The 22905-nt window shown below is 43.0% G+C and overlaps 1 protein-coding gene across 1 annotated transcript in view; it reads right to left on the reverse strand.

Annotated features, from left to right (window-relative positions):
• Positions 1-13507: 13507 nt before the first annotated feature.
• The window catches only part of thsd4 (thrombospondin type 1 domain containing 4), a 48063-nt gene continuing 38665 nt past the window's right edge, over positions 13508-22905 (reverse strand). The window contains exons 9-18 of the mRNA XM_086189573.1: positions 20826-21001; positions 20561-20657; positions 19982-20179; positions 19548-19677; positions 18444-18648; positions 17814-17987; positions 17131-17304; positions 16843-17022; positions 16025-16169; positions 13508-15456 (exon numbers count right to left, since the gene is read on the reverse strand). Coding sequence (XP_086045699.1) covers positions 15314-15456; positions 16025-16169; positions 16843-17022; positions 17131-17304; positions 17814-17987; positions 18444-18648; positions 19548-19677; positions 19982-20179; positions 20561-20657; positions 20826-21001 — 1622 coding nt within the window. The 3' untranslated portion in view covers positions 13508-15313. The remainder of the gene's footprint in view (positions 15457-16024; positions 16170-16842; positions 17023-17130; positions 17305-17813; positions 17988-18443; positions 18649-19547; positions 19678-19981; positions 20180-20560; positions 20658-20825; positions 21002-22905) is intronic.

Below are 22905 nucleotides of genomic sequence, written 5' to 3' on the forward strand. Positions count from 1 at the left end.
AATACATTGAAGTTTAGTCAAGAACACACAGAACTGAAGGAAAAAAGATGTTTATTTCTGAACAATAGGTCTGTTATTTATGATGAAAGCAGAGGCCAATTGAAACATCATGGCCGTCCAGGCATGTAGCCACAATAAATCACTATAATGCACATTTCTGCAGACTGCAGTCATAATGTCGTCCTTCCCTAATAATGTGGCTCTGCCTGGATGGACTCCCCAAGAATTCTTTGGTTTACCATCTTAAAGAAATCAATTAATAGATCTGTGTATGAATGGTGAACATGACCAGGAAGGTTGCTTTGTGACCTCACATACATAAGTTGAGTAAAACCACCTCCAACGATGTGTCAGGGAGAGATTTAAACCTCCTTATCACAGCAGATGAGAGAGGTCAGGCTGATACATTCACCAGTGTTTAAACACACCGGCCACGACAAGCTTGAAGGTTTTGTAGCATACAAACTGACTGCATGTCTTATGTGTATGGTTTTTATGCATTGAAAATGTACCTTGAATTCTGTATTAAAAATAGCAAATTTTTTATTTATATAGACATATCTATATATAATCTCTCTCTCTGTCTATCTATCTATCTATCTGTGTATATATATATATATATATATATATATATATATATATATATATATATATATATATATATATATATATATATATATATACATATATTTGATGTATGTGTTGTGCTGAAGCCCCTCCCCTCTGTACTACCTGGCTGTCTAGACCAGGGCATCGTCATGGCTGAGGCTGCACAGTAAGTTGACTTCTCTGCTTTCTGCAGTTTTATTGAGTAGAACTTGGATTTATTAAATGTCAGATATTAATCATAAATGCAGTGGAGTTGACGTTTATCGTCCCACCGCGTCTACGTAGCTCGGCCTGCGCTGAGCCTCGGGTAGAGAGAGCGATATTCCTCGTTATAAGTTAGTATCAGTGACACCAATCAAACCCAGCCAAGTTGGAAACTGGGATATTTTAATACATTTTTTAAAGATACTTTTGAACTCTTTGTAATCTTTGATAAATGAATTCACTACCATTGAGAATAATCCCAACTTCACCTACATCTACTTTATGTCTTTATGTCTGTTTTAATTGTTTTAGACAAACTCTCCAATCTGAACACAAACGTGAGCAGACCTCTTGCTCTGCATGCATTTTCACAGAAAGTCCCATTCATTCTGGAGTAACTAAAGGTGAGGAAATGGATGACTTCCAAATCTGCTGGAAAGTCGTTTGTGTTTCTTTATCATCGCCATGAATGAAATATGAAATATTAATGATGTGAGCCACGTCAGGGTTGGGCAGCATGCACAAGTTCCAATACAGAAATGCTGATGGAACCTTGATATTGACACATATACTTAATAAAAGCCCCGCCTCTCGCCCGTTGACGCTGGGATAGGCTCCAGCCCCCCCGCGACCCTTAATGTGTGGGAATAAGCGGAAGATGACGATGGATGGGTGGATGGACTGAATAAAAGAAGATACAATTCTTTTACTGAGACTCTTACTGATATGGTACTTTTACTGTGACTCATACAGTACTTTTACTGTTACTCATACGGTACTTTTACTGTGACTCATATGGTACTTTTCCTGACTGATGAAAATACAGTTGTGCTCTGCTACTTTTCCCTGAAACTGAAAATTTCCATTTTTATGCAACTGAGAGGAACTTTATTGACTTTGTTGAGGAGGTAGACAGCATAAAACTGATTTCTTCCTTCTCTCAGTTTCTTTCCTACCTCCATTTATTAATTTTCTAATTTCAATTAGCATTTTCAGTTAACTTACAAACAGGTGGGTTAATTGGTGCAACTTTTATTATCTTGAATAACACGGCAGAGGATAGATAGCCAGGCTTTGTTGAACTGTAGTCCAGAACACATCCACCCATCCATCGTCTTCCGCTTATTCCTACATTAAGGGTCACGGGGGGGCTGGAGCCTATCCCAGTGTCAATGGGCGAGAGCCGGGGTTCACCCTGGACACGTCGCCAGTCCATCGCGGGGCCAACATAGAGACAAACAACCATTCACACTCACAGCCACACCTACGGTCAATTTAGAGTATCAATCAGTCTCGTCCACAGTTGCATGTCTTTGGATGGTGGGAAGAAGCCAGAGTACCAGGAACAGGGAGAACATGCAGACTCCACACAGAAAGATCCCGTGCTGGAGCCGGGGCTCAAACCCGGAACCTTCTTGCATTGAGGCGACAGCGCTGACCACTGCACCACCGTGCAGCCCCACATGAATACACTACAAATATTGAAACACTTTAGGATAAAACTGACATTCTCTCTCCATTACACACCAGTATAGTCCATGCAGAGAAATCAAGCAACTATGAGATGGAGATGAAAGCTGTTGGGACTTCAATACCCACAAGCCCGTCAGAGCAGTTCTTCAGCCATGGGTCGCCCCAACTCTGGTCTCAATGTCATTCCAGACCTGTCTTCTGGCTGGGTCATGACACCCTGAGCGCGTCTGTGGCACTTTTTGCGGAGAACCGTCGACGGCTGTGCCAGGGACTGACCGGCCAAGATGGAGTGGTTTCGGACCTGTGGTGGTGCTGCAGGGAGGAGAGCGGGAGCAGAGATACTGCTCCGACACAGACGTCCTCTTCAGACAGGTCGCTCGACAACGCGCTCAGGTTGCTTCAACGCAAAAATGACAAAATGCAGACAGCCGTTATGATTTTGTGTCATGTTTTGTTTGCGAGAATCTATTATTTTCTTTCTGCTATTGCTTTTCCCACTTTGACAGTTAAGCATGTTTACACGTATGAAATAATGGTGATTCATGTTGTAAAGTAACATCATCCAGCCCAGATAAAACTCCTCACACACAGAAAGCAGATTCATAATCTGAAAAAAAAGAAAAAAACAAAAGCAAACGTTGTGTTCAGAAGAGTGAATTGCTACACTGAAGCATCTTTTATTGATGGAATATAACAAATCGCCGACCCCATCATCACCGCGACCCCAGGAGAAGCTGCTGGCCTCCCTGCTGGTTGCTCGCTGCAGGAACAATCAATCATTTTGTGGCCCACGTCTACTATTGATCCAGTTCTTCCAGGCCTGTTTTTGTTTGTTTTTGCTTTTTGAACTGACTGGTTTTGTTGGACAGTAGCCTGATTAAATCTCTCACTCAAATCTCAAACAGTACTTCAGGTAGAGGCTCCTACATCTTGATACTAGAAGTCATTAAAAGCGCTAACTTACTTCGAGGGTGTAGGACTCATACCTGCACCTCTTTATATTTTTCATGAAATAATCTGACCGCAATCAAGTAATCTAGGGTGATCATTTCCTCCACTCAAGCCTCGGCTGGTTCTCTCTCTTCTGCAGGAGTCTTTCTTCCACTGGACTTTCGGGGTAACCGAGGCCGACTGTTATGGAGCCATTGATGTGGACTCGGGGAAAAGCATCCTTTTTGTTCCCAAACTGCCTGACAGCTACGCCACTTGGATGGGAGAGTGAGTCGCACTAATCTTCAAAGAGCTGAGTGCAACAAGCAGCACCAGCCGTTTGTTGTAACTTGAAGAAAAGCTTGACAAAGTCAGTGCTGGACAGTGGAATCCTTCATTATACACACGGCAAAAACACGTGGGAGCGATTGTATTGGTTTTTTATTGATTGAAACTGCTGCAGAGAGTAATTGAAGAGAGAATTTCCATTCAGCCTTGTCTTAGATGTTGGTATTAAAATTCGCAAATTTTTTACCACAGTTTGGATTAAAAGAAGTGCTGCACTCAGACTTATCGGTTCCGTATTCTTTGGTTTCCTGGTCAAATCATTTGACTTAATGACCTTCAGGCTTGAGCCTTCCTCACGGACGCGTTTCTCTAATTTGTAAACCTCAGCATCTTCTGACATCTGATGTGTTTTTTTATAAAATGATCACTTAGGAATGACATGGTCAGCACTTTTTATTGCCTAACAGAATGTAAATTTGCTCTTGGCTGCCCAAACGGGAAACAGCAACACAAAAACAGCGTGTGACATCAGACACGTGGACAAGGTCACATTTCACATGAAAACACTCCACGCCGACGGCACCGGGGGTGAAGACTTTCTGAATTTATTGTGTGTGTTTTCTTGATTTGGTGTGTTTTGTGTCTGCTGACAGGATCTATCCTAAAGTGCACTTCAAGTAGAAGTACGCGGTTGATGAGGTGCAGTACACCTGTGATGTAAGTCTGCATGTGCTGCTCTTTACTCACTCAGCTTTGACCTTCAAACCCTTTGCCATGAAGCTACAGGTCATAAACTGTCAGATGTGAGAGTCTGCTCTCACACCAGATCAGAACCGGGTCTGTTATCCACTTGAAAGGAGAAAACCGGGTTTTTAGATGTGTGGTTAGAGCCAGAGTTAACGTTGCAAGACGACCCGAGGCCACGCTGCCACAGCCAATCATAAACCAGACATCAGACTGGGCGACCACTATGAGAGGGAACGTGTTAATGTGATTTACCATGCAGCCTCGTAACATGCTGCGGTTTAGGTAGCAAGACTGCCCGAGCGCCAGATTTGGTGTGAAAGCGGCTTCTTCTCTCGCTCAGATCTGTGAGCAGACCATGATGTTGTTGATCATCGGAGCAGCGTGAGCTTTGAATCAGAAGAACTCGTTTATATTTCAGTCAAACCTGCATCATTTACATCTACTCAACTCAACAAATCTTCAATTATGAAGAGCTACAAGCCCAGCAAATTTGTCTGATTCTGTTCTTCAGAAGGATGCTGATAGACTTGTGTGTGTGTGTGTGTGTGTGTGTGTGTGTGTGTGTGTGTGTGTGTGTGTGTGATCATTCATTTGGTGGAGGGCATCACCAGTGAACGCCCCTTGAATTTTTCCTGGGAAAAGACAACATCACACTTGTTTTGAATGCAGAAAAACCTGCACCACTCAAATCTGCTCAGCTAAACAGTAAAATCAGCAGGTTGTGTTGTTCACAATGGACGCTAATAGAAGTAGCCTGCAGCGGAATGTTTACCAGGTGTTTGTGTGCGTGCGAGGGTCTAACGGCTCCAGGCGCCGTTTGTGACATCAGCGGCTACTGTCTGAGAAAAGCTGCTCGCAGGAAGCATCGCGGTCCTTCATTTGGTGGAAGGAGTCACCGGTGAAAACCCTGCCAACAGTCCAGGTCAACCACTTCAGTCTGGGCAACCAAATTTATTATTTGTCCCCTGCAGCCGCATTCTCTTCATTTTACCAGCCTGCTCTAAAAATACAGCCCTGCTCAGACTTGCTGTAATTGCCTATTTTTGAGAGTTTGGGAAACTGTCATGTATATCGGTGTTGACAGCAGATCCCCAGCGGAGCCATGTTGGAGGGATGACAGCTCCAGAGCTATTTTGGAGGTGTGCATGTTGACAAATCAAAATTATATATTCACATGGTAATATAGTAGCTTCCTCTGCCAACAAAGCTCCTCCATGTTTGCTTTTCAAACCATCACGTATCATTTTATACTGTGACCTTTTGATCACTCCTTCAGATGATAATTGAGGTACTTTTACTTCGCTGCTGCTGCCTGAGGTGTTTGAGTCGATGCAGTTTATCATTTCAATCAACAACGCACTCTTCCATGAAGTTGTAGCCCCTACAACAGTGTAATATTTGATTGATTGATGGTTTATGGATATTTATCAGACATTTAAAATGTTGGCAGATGAATTATGGAGTCACTTGACGTTGTGATAGATTTCTGTAGTCACATTTGGGACACGGGGAGTGTTGACTTCCAACGAGGCCAGACACAACAACATTTCCCTGAGTGACCTTTGTGTGTGTGTGTGTGTGTGTGTGTGTGTGTGTTTAAAGATTGCTGAAGTCCTAAACAAGATGAAACCAGAGGTTCTCCTCACACTGGTATGTTGTTTTTTTTCTGCTGTGTCCGTTTTTGTAATCTTTCTATTCGGAGTGTGTGACACTGTAGGTTAGGGGAATGACAATTGAAATGTGGTACAGTTTTATTTTCTTGAACTCACAGTCTACAAAAGTGTCTCACCTTGACAGAATTTAGCTGCCAGCGCAAATATTTAATGTCAGAAGAGTTTCATTGTCACACGACGCTCCGTACTGCAGCATCGAATCCTTTCAGTCGTTTTGTGTGTGAGATGTTAACATCCAAACCTTAATATCTGTGGTTCTGAATATTTAATATCAACTTATGGGCTGTATTGATGTTCAAATGGGGTTTTTGTGTGTGTGTGTGTGTGTGTGTGTGTGTGTGTGTGTGTGTGTGTGTGTGTGTTGACATGCAGTATCCAGTATGTGTGTGTTGACATGCAGTATCCAGTATGTTTAGTTGGAGCCAATTTACATGAACATTATTCTACGTTGTGTGTGTGTGTGTGTTTTTTTTTAAGTAATCAGATGCAGCACTGCAATATTTCTATGAATGTATTTTTTTATTATTCTCTTCCATCAGATTCAAAGTGAACAACACCGCTTTACACCCAGTCATTGTGGAATGGCAAGTATTTAATATTATTATGAAATGTATTGATTTATGGAGACAACCCTGCAGTCACTTGTTTAATTCGCTGAAAAGCCGGTCAGGTTCTGCTGCTTCCACACCTCGGTCATCACAGCTGCTCTTTCAGGTGCTACTGTGTGCAGTCACAAGCAGGTGCTTTTCTTCAGGTTGTTTTGTTTTTGTCCTCTCATTGTGAGAAACCAGTCAGCACAGATATAATGGAGCTTTCCTGGTTGTCCTTGGTATTAGAGTCTGCAGCCTGCAGATGAATCGACGTCTTCTGAAATGAGAGAGAAGTCTTTTCAGGCACACATCCTGGTTGGGACTTCTTGATTACCCCCTCGCATGGCTCGCTATTAATGGTCTGGCTTTCATTAGCGTCACCATTGGTTACTGATGCGTTGTGTTTTTTGTTTCTTACTGGGGAATCATGATACTTGCACCGATCCTCGAATAGTGGCCGTCCCTTCATTTACCTTCAGCTCAGCGGGCGCCAGGTCTTTCTTGGAGGCCTGCTTCTAGTAGACAGTGCCAGACCTTTATTTCTATTAAGAACATTCGCTCATATTTTAGGAGGAAGCCTCTTTGTCCTCTTTTTTTAGACCAAACAACATAAAAGCAGCACTTGCTTTCAGCACGCGTATTTTACCCTCAATCAATATAGATAAGTAATCCATTACACTTTCCTGTACAGACAAATATGATATGATTACAGTTGATAAGTACTTTAAAATGGCTCTGTGTGGGTGTTCCTGACGTTTGTACGGTACAGTAGTTGACTGGTAAATGCTCTTGACCACGGATGAATGACAGCCTGAGCCAATCCGATTCTTGTTTGTCTGCAGCCGCCTGACGAAGACAGACATGGAGCTGGAGGTCCTGCGCTACACCAACAGGGTTTCCAGCGAAGCCCATAAAATGGTAAGGGTCTTGTCAGTTGCACTCTCAGAGTGGTATATTTGAGCTTCTCAGATAGTTTATGGAATGATTCAAAAGAAATGGAAAGTTCAAAGCATGAAATTAAACATTTAAAGTATTAAAGTACTGAGCAGCTTATTGAGTGTAAAACTTGCTGGGAGCTTTAAAGATGTCAGAGGCGTCTTGGCTGTAAAGTGTTTAAATGTTATAGATTTTAACTTCCTCCAGTAGCTGGGAGGGTTAACAGTGATAGCCTTTGACCAACAATCTGTAACATTGAAGCCATATTTAACTTCTGAGGGGAAATGACACTGTCTCCCAAGAAATGACGTCTTCAGGCAGTGAGGAGCGGTTAACTTCCTAATGTGATGCGCTCTGAGGACTCCACCGTGACATCAGCGCCACACATTTGTTTTCTTCTCCGCTTGTTGCGAGCGGGATCGTTACACTTGGTTTTCCGAGGTATTGTTTATCCGTGTGTCAGCTCTTTTCAGTTGCGGCTCTCCCTGGAGGTGTGCAATTAAAAACAGAAAAAGTTCTCCCAAATCAGCCAATGCCTGAGGGGGCTTTTGAACTCTTTATGCCCACTTGGAGTAAAACCCTTGCTGGAGAAAATAATCAAAAATTCAAAGAATTGTTCTGTCGGGGAATCAGATAGATTAGGGGGAAACAAAGAACCACAGGAAAGAGAAGCTCATAAAATGCAGGCCAACTTTGACTCAACAGCAAACAAATAAACACAAAAAAAGTAGTCTAGCAGGCACACAATGGTAAACAACTGGAGCCATGGCACCACTGACATGTCCTACCTCAATGCTAATGACATGTAGACCACCTCTTCTCTATAGGTCATGAGACATGTGAAGCCTGGGCTGAAGGAATATGAAATGCAGAGGTAAGTGCTTCAGATCCAGTTCGTTTGGGTTCTGTCGACAAGATGCAGCTGACAAGATGTTTTTCAGAATCGACACAATTCCTCAAGCTTTTGAGACGCCTTTCATTTCAGTTGTTTTGTTTTTCATGCCTTGCGATTGATCTGATAATTGGGTTTTAAACTGGCCTAGATTGAACCCTTTTTTGTGAGCCATTTTTTTGGATCACAAAAAAAACCCTGCCAAACCAGTCAAGAGTTGTTCCTTCAGTGCCGATGAACGGTTCCATAGTCTGCAGTGGGACGGTATGGCGTAACTTTCACCAGTGCTCTGTGTCTCGTCTTTTAATTTGGACTAAAATCCTCAAAGAAAAGTCTGTCATGTAAACGCAGAGCGGCAGATCTCTTTGCCACTTCTCCAGTTTCAAGGGAGAAACCCAGAGAAACAACTGTCATTAAGTGTCGTTTGTTTAGGGGGAGGAAACCTTGAAAAGGGGCGGCATGGCTCAGAGGTAGCGTGGCCGCCTAGCAATCGAAGGGTCGTTGGTTTGATCCTCACCCCCTGCGACCCTTGATGAATAAACGGTATAGAAAATGGACGGATGGAAAAGCTCTAAAAGAGTTACATGGTGCTTTTTTGTTTTGTTTGTAAGTTGAAGAAAGATTCTTTTCTCATTTTTAATCATTGATATGACAGAGCAGCTGTTAGTTATCCTCATTTGTAGGAAGGAGGAAGCAGAAACACCCCCCCCCCCCTTCACTCAGTGCTGTCAGGATACATAGAATTGTTAGATGTGCTCAACCGTGTGATGATTAAAGAATGAATGCAGGATGAATTGTTTTAGCACAGAGTCACTCAGTAAAAGTCCTTCAGCTAATTGCTGCTTTGGCTCTGCTGTGGTGAAATTTTTGGGCTCCCTCTCTCACTGAGGTGTTTCCTTGAAGGAGTGTTTTTTATTTTTTTATTGTACTCTATTTTTGGTTCCAGCTTGTTCCAGCACTACTGCTACACTAAAGGAGGGATGCGTCACACCTCGTACTCCTGCATCTGTGCCACCTAAGTGCTCATCTGCCGGTTTAATTTCCTACTTTGCTATTTGCATTGTTATCTTCTCAATCTTGTACTCTATTGATTTATTGCACGCTTGGTATAATAATCTACTTTTCCAAACACATGTAATCAAATACGTCTATCCATGCATCCATCCATGCATCCATCCATCCATCCATCTTCTTCCTCTTATCCGGGGTCAGGTCGCAGGGGCAGCAGCCTAAGCAGAGAGACCCGGACTTCCCTCGCCCCGGCTACTTCGTCCAGCTCCTTACAGGGGATCTCCAGGTCTTCCCAGGCCAGCTGAGAGACATAGTCTCCAACGTGTCCTGGGTCCTCCCCGGGGCCTCCTGCCATTCAGATGTGCCCTTAACACCTCCCCAGGGAATACGTCAAGACAACAAACAAAAGCAGCCGTGGAGCTAAACTAAAACCTTTGTCTTTAACAAGTAAAAATGAAAAGGTTCCTTGTTAAAACCAGACATCCAGGACCCCGTGAAATCTGTTCATTTACACCAGACACCGTTTAAAATGTTCCAAAATACTTCTTCTGATCTCTAAATCGTTATGATTTAGCCATGTTTTCCAGTTAATACACTTTGAACAATTAAATAAGGAACTATATAAAATGTTGTCTTACATCGGATGAAATTGTGTCCAAAAAAAAAAAAGAGACATTGTCTAGAGCAGCAATATGTCTCACTGGAAAGAAAATCTAATCACAGCTCATAGTGAGTGACATTGAGAAAGAAGGACTGAGAGAGACATCAGTCTGGTCGCTGGGAGACGATGGGTTTCTGTCTAAGAGGAATGTAAAAGTAAACTTTTTGGCTGCTCAAACACAGCTTTGGTTTTAGCTGGCTCATAACTCCAGAGAAAGAAACTGAAAATATTTCTTTGCAGGCCCAAACAAAATTCTTTGCAAACATCCCTGCAACTTTCTTCTGCATCACAGGGTTACTGCTGGCTCGCTAGCAGCATCATTACGGATGAAGAATTTTAAAAGCTACTAATCACAGCCTGGCCTTTTGTATTAAAGGGCATCTGTAATGAGTATTTCTGGGGATTAGCGGTCAGTGCATGTGAACATTTTCCCAGTTTAAACTCATTAGAATCCTGGTCGTCAGTTATTCTTTAGACAGACAGCATGTCTAGACTTCAGAGATTATGAGGGAGACTGCAAAACACTGAATCCAGGCACTTTGTTACTTTCATACAGTTTGAATTGTGGCTCTGCATCAAGTCTTCTACCCTAAATTGGTGGGATGTGTTATTCTTCATCCCCAGAGGTAAAAACTGCTCTGTAATCCACTACGGTCATCCTGGGGCTCCCAATGACAGGACCATCATGGAGAGGACGTGGTGAGTCCCTCACTGTAGAACGTCTATTCGACTCCACTGGCTCGTGTTTGTACCCACCCGATTCACCTGTGAGGGCTGAACATATGCATCGATTTATGTAGTTATTAAAGTTGTAGACTTGATGAATATTTCAACATTAAATTTATCAAGAATTGCAGAAATGAAAAGGAGATGAAGAAGAAAACAAAGATTAACTCTAAAACAGAAGGAGAAATTGATTTCTGTGGTTGCTACCTGAAGACAGCTGCCTGGATAAACAACTTTAAATTCATGCCTGAACACTGTTTGTGGACTCTTATCTTTCTCAGTCATTTCGGTAGTGCTATTGACAGTGTTCTGTTCTGCTCCCGTTGCATTTTCACTCGAATATACAGGCAGTGCTACTGTACTGCCATCTAGTGGCACTCACTAACATCACACCAGGACTTGCACCTCTGTAATCTGGACTCTTATGACTTGTGTGCAGGTTCACATTGAAGAAAACATCGCAGGTCAGCAGATGGAATCCAGCTGCTGACCTGCGTCCCTCTCACAGTGGAGGAGATGGAGGCCTTCAAGAGCCACTCTGGAAAAGCCACTGGCCCTGTGGTCAGCAGTGAGAGACCCTGAATATCAGTCCCATGCCTGCATGGGTTCTCTCCGGGTGCTTCAACCGCCCTCACAGGACATGCGGATGAGTTCAATTTGAGAATCTAATTTGCCACCTGTTTGAATGTGAGTGTGACTGCTTGTGTGTCTCCGTGCGGCAGCCCTGTGATGGACCGGGGACGTGTACAGGGTGGAATCCACCTCTCCCCCGATGACAGCTGGGGTAGGCTCCAGCTCAAAGCAAAATACAATGAACAGTGTTTACTCTTTTCTTTAAAAATTGATTTACAAAAGCAAATGTGCAACTTTGAGCAACTGATTTTGTCAGGTCAACATTTGACAGCCAATGGTGTCACATAACCTGTCCAGGGTGTACCCTGCCTCTCGCCCGTAGATGCTGGGATAGGCTATTTAACATTTTAAGTAAATACGTGCATTTCTAAAATATGGCTACATTCTACAAGGAAAAACATGACATGACAACACAAGACTTGGGACCAAGGCTTTGATGTGGTTATGACATCATTCGCAAGAATATTCAGAATTTTGAGGCTAATTCCATACTGTGTTCATGACATCATAAAAGGGTTCTGTGTGGGGGAATAAATGACAGTCCCAACCATTAGAACTGCAAACAACTAATTCAATGTTACCCATTTTCAATGGATAATTTAGCAACAAACCCGCACGAGAAAACACCAGAATTCTTTGACTTTGAAGACTTATTCAACTCTCTACCAAATGCTTCACCTCTTGATCCCACTGAACTGTTGCTCAGCCCTGAACCAGCGGTAGACCATGGCGAAGGCGACGGTTGGAGTTTCTCCTGGGCAGAGAGCCCTCTGCTGCCAAACCCAACCATGCCTGCTCTCTATACAAACTACGACCAGCTACCTACTCAGTATGACCAGCTACCTACTCAGTACGACCAGCTACTTACTCAGTACAACCAGCTACCCATGCCGTACATCCAGCTACCCAACCAGTACATCCAACTGCCTTATCTCCATAACCAACTGCCTAATCTCTACGACCAGCTGCCTAATCCGTATGTGCAGCCATTTTGTCTGAATGATCTGCAGGCTGCCATCAATCCCCCAGTTGCTCCTCCAAACCTCAACTATGCACCACCAGGGATGATGTTTGGACCCCAACAAGTCCTGCAGCCTGTTGGAATGATAGATGGAGAGGTGGTGTACAAGCTCGGGCCTCCTTCTATACTAGCTCCCCCCGCCGTTCCTGCTCCTCCAAAAAAACATGTACAAAAAGTGAAAAGGGCTGTCTGTGAGGACAAGAATGTCCCGTATGTGAAGAAACCTTTAAATGCGTACATGTTGTTTGTGATGGAGCAGAGGCTAAAGGTCAAGGAGGAATTAGGCATGAAGAACACCATTCATCTTAATGTTGTCTTGGGAGAAAGGTGGAGGGCTCTCTCAGAGGACGACAAGGCCGGGTACGTTGAGCGAGCTGCTGCCGAGCGGAGATTCCACCTGGAGCAGAATCCTGGTTGGTCCTGTAAGATCAACTATGGCAGAATGAGGAAGAAATAGAAGTCAACAGCAGCCTTCCAGTCTCTGCACACGACCCTGAGGAGACAGGCAGCAGATACATAAACAGACAAATGTGCTATTACAATCACTGTAAGACAAACCTACTCATGTGTGGATAATAAAATGTCATCACAGTATACTTCCTTGTGTACGTGTAAGAGCTATCATTTCTGAAAAACAGTTTCTTGTGCCTTGATGACAAACTCAGAATTTGTACAACTGTATTCAGACACTTCAAATGCAGAAGAGAGCATGGATGGTTCAGATCTTAATAGCAATGCTCACACACATACATTATATATATATATATATATATATATATATATATATATATACACACACACACACACACACACATTATATATATATACACACACTCATAAATGTGTCTGTATATATATGTATATAGAAATATACATATATGTAGATACATGTGTGTATATATACATATACGTGTATTTATATATACACAAACATGCATTATATACATACTTATTTTTATTGTGTATATTTACATATATGTATGATGTAGACACAAATATATGAATATATGTATATAAACATACATATATCACACACATATACATATAAACATACACACACATATACATTTACATATATATATATTTACAATAAGTATAAGCAAATTTTGCCACAAAAACAAAGATTCAGTGTTTATTATCACTGCTTGTACTACCATCAATGTCCTGTGGGTGGAGTACATGTGAAGTAAAACTCCATGAAGTAAAAATTACACAGGGAAACTTTGCTGTATAGTATACAAATAATTAGTAGGTTTGTTTATTTTTAGACATTCTCAAAAATAGTAACTGTGGTAAAAAAAAAAAACAACAACAACAACATAGAAAAGAACAAAAAAGCAAATACAGATGTTTTATCAGTACGTTGAAAATGAAGATTCTGGAATTTATGCTCAATTCTTTTGCACTGTTTTGGGGCGGACAAAGGCCATCATGCTGGGACAATCAAAAACAGTTCTTTCACATAGTGAATTCCTTTAATACTTGCATCATCCTGAATGTATACAATGATAGAGATATACAGTACTTGTGGATAAGAGGTAACTCTGTGCTCGGAGGGAAATAATAACAGCCATTATATAAAAAAAAACAGTTAAACATCTGAAAGGTTACAGTGTGCAGGAGGTGTGTGTAACTGAAAAGCAGTGATTTTGCCATTAATCTTAGTGTAAACCTACGCTACCATGCCTGATTGATAGTTGAAAGGCCGCAATGATTTAACCTACATATTTGTAATCATTCATGGAAAAACGGTGAATTCAACTGGGGCCGGGACTAAACCATCACGGAATGATCTTCAAAACAGCATTATTAGTTCAGTTTGTTCCCTAAATGGAATTAACTCATGGCCTTAAAATATAAAATAACTCATTTGAGGGAACTCTTACGGCCTCAAACTAACAATCGTGGCGATATGTACTGTAGTATCTTGTGGCCTCTAAATATACATACATATATATATTTTTTTCTCCCTCCAAGTCAACTCCAGGGCTAAAATTCATCTGACCATCTGCTACCATCTGCAGGCACAGAATGCCTACATCTTGTCTCAAAGATGTGACTGGTGGACGAGTAGTGAAGCTAGGAAAAAAAAAACAACTCACGGGTGACTGATAAACCAGTGTCCTCCTGGGGAAACACACAAATAAATAAGATAAGAGAGCTTCTTCTCCTCAGTTACTGGATGGACTGTCTGAGAAACTCTTAAAAAAAAAAAGGTTATCATTCACTGTGTCGTACGTACATACATATATACATAAATATAACGAGCTGCATTTACATCTCATAGCTGTGCAGGCCATCAGTGGGTAAGGAAGGCACCTTCAGCAACGTGGTGGCATTGATGCTCAAGATTGGTTTGCTGGTTTTTGTCACTCTTAGTTGTTTGATGAGGTTACGCATCTTTGGTGAAGCGGGACGATCGATAATATTGATTTCATACGATGAAATATGTAATCTGTCTATCTGTGGATTTGTTTTTTCTGCTTAAAAAAAAAAACAGATTAGAACACAAAGTCTATAAGGAGTTTACAGCAGCTCTCCTTTTCATTAGTAAACCACACGTGCCATTATGTTGCAGGGGGAAGACAGCTGCGTCCAATTAAAAACAAAGATGGAGTCTTGTCGTCGGATCAATTGTTTTGTCGGTTCCTCGGTTTGCTGCTGACCTCTCTCACTCCATCACGGTTCTGTTTGTCCAGTGAGTGGATTCCTCTTTTCCACTATTCAGAAATATTTCTTTCTCCCAGCAGCTGGCCGAACCACTGTTAATTCTCCTGTTCCTGTCCCAGGCAATCAAAACAAGTGTCCATTTCAGGGAAGGTCCAGCCAGTCCGTTCCTGTGGCTGGCCCAGGAGCAGAGTGCCTGCTGCGGGTACTGAGTCTGCCTCCAGATGGAGCTCAGGGACTGAGGGAAGGATGCTAGCTTCGTCCCCGGTGGACTGAGTGTCTGTGGGCTACTCGTGAACATGAAGCGCAGCATGTAGTTTTGTAGTAATCATACACGCAGAGTCGAGCCTGGACCACCATGATGCAGTTGAAGTATTTGTCTTTGCAGTTCTCATCTGGAAGGAACAGAAAGTTTCAATTTCATATTTCTAATTACCAGGAAGCAGAATATGATCCTTCTTTTAAATTTTTTACTGACTGCAAACACAATACTGTGTTCTCTCTTGGCCAGTTCAAAGCAATACTTCACCCAAAAAGTGTTTTTTTTGTTTTTTTTTTACTTCTTTGTGACTCCAGGAAGCAGAAGGAGCAGCCATGCGCTTAAGAGTTTGTAAACAGACATTTTTGAACAGATTTGTTGTTTTGTGCTGTAGTGGTTGTTAGCGGTCAGTTGTCATTAGCTTCAAGCCAAAGTTACATGACAGGAGCTTTCTGTATTCTAGAGTCACAAAGTAGTGAGGCAGGAAAAAAGCAACGTCATGAACTCAAAACACATATTTGAGTATGTGAAAGTCAAAATACACTTCTTGGGTGAAGGAACACTTTAAGGTGCAGAGGTTGGCTCAGCCAGTCGCCTCAGGGATGGAACAGAGTTCTGCTTGTTGACTCAGCCGAAGAACTTTCAGTCACAACAATGACTGCTTTTTTTTCGATATATATTCCATATAACGTGTCACGACTGACCTATTTGTGGTATGCACGGCACTGGGTTGCAGTCTTCCCTCTCCGCTGGTTTCAGCTGCTCTTCACAGCCTGTGCTGGACAGCATGTCATCAGAGAGGCAGCGCACCTCCCGCACACGGTAGCCTCCCTCACAGGTTTTTGAACACTGGACGGACAGATGAAAGCAGCATGCGTCAACCACCCATTAATAGGAATGAAGACTAAAGCTTGATGGATACTGCAGCTGACTCTCAACAACACACACTTGTGTATGGTATATTAAGTGTAGTTATATTTGTGGTTGTGTTTTCACACGATGGTGACTCACTGATCAATTTGCAAGTCTGAGTAAAGAGCACTTTAACAGAGCATAATAAAATCCTCTAATGGAGCTCCCTGGTGTGTGGATCTTAATCTCGCTTCACTCGATCGTTTCCTGAATTCAGCACCAGCATCGAGCCTCTCGTTTGGTATTCATCTTGTGCCCTTCAGCCAAAGGCCAATCGCATTTTTACACTGAATATTTCATTACTGAGGAAAACAAGTTCCGTTTCAAACCAAATTTATGAGGCTTAAACATTTTGAGCGCCACTTGTGACACGAGGGATCCAGATGTTAAACGATCCTAAACAGAAACAAACTCATTCCTGCATTACCCCTATGAAAACACCACTGGTGTCTGATGCAGCACATCTTTTTAGAGTGTGAAGGAAGTTACTCTGTACACAGATCTCTCATGTTGCGAGACATTCATAGGATTATGCATGCACAGATGTGCAAAACCTTTCATCTGATATCCTACCACTAGCATCTAAAGACCACTCTGGTATCTTACTCACAGCACTCCAGTCAGTGTGGTACCACTTGGCTCCACAGGCTTTGAGTTTGCAGCTCTGCTGACTGAGCGGCTTGTCAAAGGAGGAGCACTCGTACTGCGGCATGACCGTAAATCCTTCATCTGTCCTCATCAGACAGACTACTGACCTCTGCTGGCTACCTGCACCACACTCAGCAGAACACTGGGACACGTACAACAGCAGCGTGCATCATTTGGAATCAATGAAACATCAAGAAATACAGAAGAATTTTGTGACGACACAGTGTTATTGAGCTACTGGTCCTCGTACCTGGCTCCAGGGGCCAGTGAACCATTCGATGCGATTCTCACAGGGACCGTTGTTGCAGACCTGTGAGTCTTTAGGCCGCTCGCTGCCACAGCCCTCCAGAGGAAGACTGCTGATGTGGTTGGTGAGGCAGAGAACTCCTCGAGTTCGTACACCCATCCCACACTCAGCCGAGCACTGAGGACGAGGCACTCGGGTTAATAGGGGATCAGCAGCAGACTCAAAATATGCTTTAATTTCCAAAAAATAATGGAGCAAGTCACAATACAAATGTCTGCTGTTCGTTTTGGGGCGAAATAAGTTAACTGAAACCGTATTATTAAAGAAACTGGACAAATAAAAAGACTTGTCATCTTCCAAACTCCAATGGGTAGGTTTTCTCACTGCTGGGTTACTTTTTTTTTTTTGGGTGACTCCAAAATGCATACATACCATATCGCCACCAACTACAAACAAAAAAGCATCTGTCTAAAAACATCTGTTTATTAACTCCAAAGTGCATCATCAGGTATTCTGTGTGGATTACTGAGCATACAGCTGGATAAAGATCATTCTGGATGATGAGCTATGATGAAACCATCATCTTCAAACAGAACCTCTGCAGAAGTCTGTCTGTGAATATCGACAGGAGCTTTTAGCTGAGCACCACTGTTACAGACAGGAATGAAAGATCCAGCGTCACATACTCTATCGCCCCACTCGGTATAAAACCAGCTCTTGGCGCAGGTTCCCATGTCACAGTTCTCTATGTCGACGGGTCGCAGATTCATGTTGCACTCCTCATCAGGAACAAAGTCACCCAAGTTGCTGACACAACGAACCTCGCGTGACCTCTGACCCAAGCCGCATGGCACCGAGCACTACAGGAAGAGAAGTGCATGGTTAATACTGAGCTGCAGACTTGAGTCACTGTATCTGCTGCACCAGTGAATCTCTTGAAGAGCTTGTTGTGGTCTCCTTATGTGGGCTGCTTCCTGCAAAGCGCAGGGCCCCAAATGACATTTCATTGTTTTTCTCTTATTTTTTAATTTATTTTGTGATGGACTATTAACCAACTAGAATCTCTACTAAATGCCAGTCACATAAATGCGTTAAACCCCCACAAAGCACATTAACTGGTAAATTACCATCTCTATGCTCGGTATAAAATATTCATTCAGTTATTAGACTTTCAGTGCTTTAGCAGTGATGCTAGGTGGGTTTTGCTACTTGGACACTTGTGAGAAAATCTTGACATCATCAATACAGTACGGGGAGAAAAGTGTCGTCAGGTAGAAGAGGATTCAGCCACACTGTGACCGACAGCTGCCACTCACAGAGGTCCACTCGGAGCGGATCTGCCACTCACTGCAGATTTTCAGCTGGCAGTTACTGGCGGTTTCAGGTCGCTCCAGGTGTCGACAGCGACTGGTGTGCACGTTGAGGGTGCGGTTGGCATAAATCTGACGACACAGGACCTGACGGTGCTGTGTGCCCAGGCCGCACGTCTTGCTGCATTCGGACCACTCGCCAATATCCCAGCTGCTCAGATAAAACACGTAATATTAGGAAGGTCTCGAAGCCCATGTTCTGTATGTCTGACACATTTTCTTGTTTAATCAGAGATGTACTCTGACTTTACCAACAACGAAACTGATGCACTGACACCAAGCTGTAGACGGAGGCACTCAAATTCATGCAAGTCCCATTGTTGTTTTTTCCCCATCTTGTGGCCTTTATTGTTCAGGAGGAAATCAGAGTGTTGAATAACCAGAAAGAAAATAATAGAATTTAAGATGTAATTTAGCCACATAGGCACGACTGTTCAAATCAACAAAATAATAGAAATCTGCATCAAATCATTTTGTGTGTCTGATGATGCCATGCGGCTCTCTGTCTCCTGCCCTCTTGCTGAAGGAAACATTGCTTCCCTTTCCATTCTGTGGCTTGAAAAAAAAAAGGGAAAAAAAGAATTGGAGCCAAACGCTCTTCTTACAACCACAGAAAGCCAGCAAGGCTGACTCGAAGTCATGCGTTGAAATATCAGACAGATATTTGAATGTGGCAGTGGGAAGAGAGATGGATCAGTTAAGCTTTAAATATTCTCTGAGCCGTTATTGCTGTCAGAAAGTTAAACTGGGGGGGGGGGGGTAAACCCTAATTGGAGCTGGTTCTGGTACCAGGCTGACCCACAGGGCATTTGGAGCTCAGAGCAGGAGTAAGGAGAGTACAGAGAAGTCAACAGGATGCTGAAACTGTTTGTCGAAGGTCAAATGCTGCACAGAGTCGCTTTAACGTGTACAGCTTGAGATTCCACTGTTCTTTATCCTCGATGTGGCATTGATTACTCATCTGATCTGCATTACACTCAAGTGTGCTACTGCCTCAGTGACTGCTGTATATTCAGCAGCATTCAGAAGTATGTGCAGGGGGCCTCTCACAATGCTGGGCAGGGCTGCAGGTTGCACGGCTCCTCCTGGGGGGTCGGTTTGCTGCTGCTGTCACACAACGTGTCTGATACGTGGACATGAGTCACTCGGTGGATGCAGCGGAAGATGGTGTATCTGAATCCTAGCAAGCACACGCAGAAGATAGTAGCACTGAATATTACATTGGATTTATGAATAATTCCACAAATTTCACAAAGGAGCTGCTGGAGTTCTAATCTGGAGTAATAATCTGTGTTTTATTTCTTTTTAACTGCCTGGCCCCGGTTCTGAAATTCTCTTTGAACGGCAAACAAAGGCAACCGGTCAATTCAGCATTTTAACATACATTGTCAAATAAACACAAGCAATGAATGTGAGGTAACAATGAAGACTTTGTTTCCTGTTGCAACGATCCAAAATCACTCCGGTCATGTGTGCTGTCCCACCTTTACCACAGGAGGCACTGCAATCAGTCGTCCCAACCATTTTCCAGTTGTGCTCTCTCTCACGTCTGGGTGGTTTCACTGTGGGTACCTGGTTGTCAGGGAGATGAGAAGGGTACCTCCCCCCACCTGCTGTGTTGTAATTTTCCTGATGAGTATTACCGTGATGGTCATACCCCCCCTCTCTGTTCACAGAATTCCCTGAAACGTGGACACAGGAGTTGTAAGACAGAAATATGATGCTGTGGTGACAAAATACATTCATGGTTGAATGACTGGATGGACAATATTTGATGTACAGTTTCATAAAGCTACGGTGAATGACATTTTCACAGAGATGAACATCACTGTCATTACTGCACGATGAAACAAAGCTCAATCCTTACATTTCTGGTTCACGCTGCTTCATGTGCAGAGATTGGCGCTGGCCAAGCTGCTGTTTAGCGTTCTGTGGATGAATATTTAACCGAATGTCTCCTCTAAACTTCCTAAACGGTGTCAGACTAAGGAAGACTGGAGGAATTTCATATATGTGTCAAGACAATGTTATAGTTATAAACTGAGAGATTGGGTCATATTTACCGTCTGGTTTGTGGTTGGGCTGCTGAGGGCCGACTGGTCTCTCAGAGGGGATGATGTACTCGTAGTGAACACCAGGATTTGGTTGCTGGAAGATCATCTGAGACAAAGCAGATAAGACTCAATCTATAATCCTGGAATAAAATACCCATCACATGCAAATACTTGAACATCGCTGTTCTGATACAATGACAGCTCTATTTTCTTTGGTCAAATAAAGGAGTCCCCACTGTAGGAATGTGGAGGTCCGAGCCGATTCATTACTCACATAAACATCCAGGATCTCATTGGTGGGCCCTTCAGCAAGGAAGGATTCCCCAGCTGTGCTACTGATTTCGTTGGGTCGGCGGTAGGTGAACATAGTCCCCCCTCCCTCATACTTCCCCGGTCGGTCAATCGCCCAGTTTCCATTAATGATGGATCGCCCCGATCGGCTTCGGAGAGCTGGAACAGAGAATAACCACATAATCACCACTGACAGTCGGACAGTCTGATGAAAAGCAAAATGTTGCCCCAATCTCTTCCATATGATTATTGTTTCATGTTAAACCGTTTAGCCATAATGAAGTTTAAAAAAAGACCGACACTGACCTTCTCCGCACAAAAAACTAATTATAGCTAACTGAATAAATGCTCTCACGTGCGCTTTCAAAGCAACGTCTTTTCATACATGAGGTCTGTTTGTGCTGGCAAAACTTTCATGCAAATCATGTAACAAAATCTCCTGAAATGTTTTCCCCTGATTCCATGGATTAAGTACAAGGGACCATTAGAAAAGCATTAGAAGTGTAACGTTAGACAGGCTTGTAAAAGAGTGTTTGGACAACTAAAAGCACATTAGAGATGCACAGCGCAGAACAGAGGCCTTTTGAGGGGAAATCTAGGACGTGGTAAGAACACAGCAGGAAGCCTCTGCTAGAGTTCCTGCCCATGTACGTCCCGCTGTTGTTTGAATTTCAAAAATACACATCGATGTTTTTAAAAAAAATCTAATCGATACTTAATTTTAGACTAAATTCTCTTATTTTTACACCAGTTCATCACTCATCATCACTCGTCTTTGTGACACTTGGTGCAGAAAGAGTCAGCCACGTTGATTTGCCGTGAAGAAAACGGCATGAGCTGAAAACAAACATGGGCTCAGCCTTACTGGGAACAAGCACAGAAGCGCGTGAGCGAGTGGGTTCGGCTGGCTGCGCTAGCTGCTCGGCGGTAGCTGCTCGGCGGTAGCTGCTCGGCGCTAGAGTGAACTAGAGCTACACCTGAAGAATGTTTATGGATGACTGATTATCCGTGTACAGCTGGATTATACCGGACGACGAGCTCGGGAGGTTGATAGTCCAGGTTTATGGAGAGTTTTGCCGTTTGTTGTTGGCCGAGAGGGTTGCATACTAAATACACGAGGCTGACTCTTACTGCATTCCAGAGTTCTGCAGGTGGGAATCATCTTCCTGTTACTAGATTTTGGGTGGAGTACTGTTTTTCTTCTGTCTTACAACAAACCATGTGTGTAACTGTGAATGTTGGGGTGTGTTAAAAATTAATAACGCAGAACATTCCAAGTAGTTGGGATCAGCAGATGAACTCCTGATTGTGTTCTCAGTGCTTTTTTTTTTTTTTTTCATAGAATGGTGAAATTCCTCACCTTAATTAAAAAGGACGGTGAGGCTCGAGGGGCAAGATCCTCTAATGAAAGCATGTTTATCCACTTTCCTCGAGGGAAGCGGCCCTGGGGGGAAATCAGGGCCTTTGCCTTCCTCCTCCGAACTCACTGCTGAGCTGGGGCACGGCTCTCATTAAACAATGTCTGACATTCCAACAGTCACCTCTGAAAATAGCCCACTGCTCTGTCCAACTGTTGCACGCTTAGAAAGACACCAATTATCTTTGTAGTGCCTTTACACTCGGAGGCTCCAGTGAAAGGCCACATGCTGGAGAAATCTGGCAAAGTCACACCGCACCCCCTCTGTTAATCTGCTTTCTAATCAGACAAATCCAATTAATTTTACAAGCAGCTGCTGCCAGCGTCGGGCGCTAATCTGGCACTTGCAGAATAAACCTGTCAAATGTCAGCATAACAAATAGAAATATTTTCCACCCTCCGTGATTCATGTTCATGTCACACCCTTCCGAAAATGATTCTTCACTGATGTCAAACCTTTAAACTGTAACATGAATGGAGATTCCCGTATCCTTCCCATTCCTCCATGTTACACAGGGGATGAAAACATACAATTAAGTCTGGAGGCAGTTAAATTATCTGCAAGAAAACACATGTTCAAATCAGCAGAAAAGAATTTTAATTTATTTCTATATTACTATTATAATTTCATGGGCTAACTGAGACG

This window comes from Aulostomus chinensis, chromosome 2 (genome assembly GCF_037954235.1).
Source record: "Aulostomus chinensis isolate RoL2024-O1b breed Wild chromosome 2, RoL_Achi_v1.0, whole genome shotgun sequence".
Classification (NCBI taxonomy): Eukaryota; Metazoa; Chordata; class Actinopteri; order Syngnathiformes; family Aulostomidae; genus Aulostomus; species Aulostomus chinensis.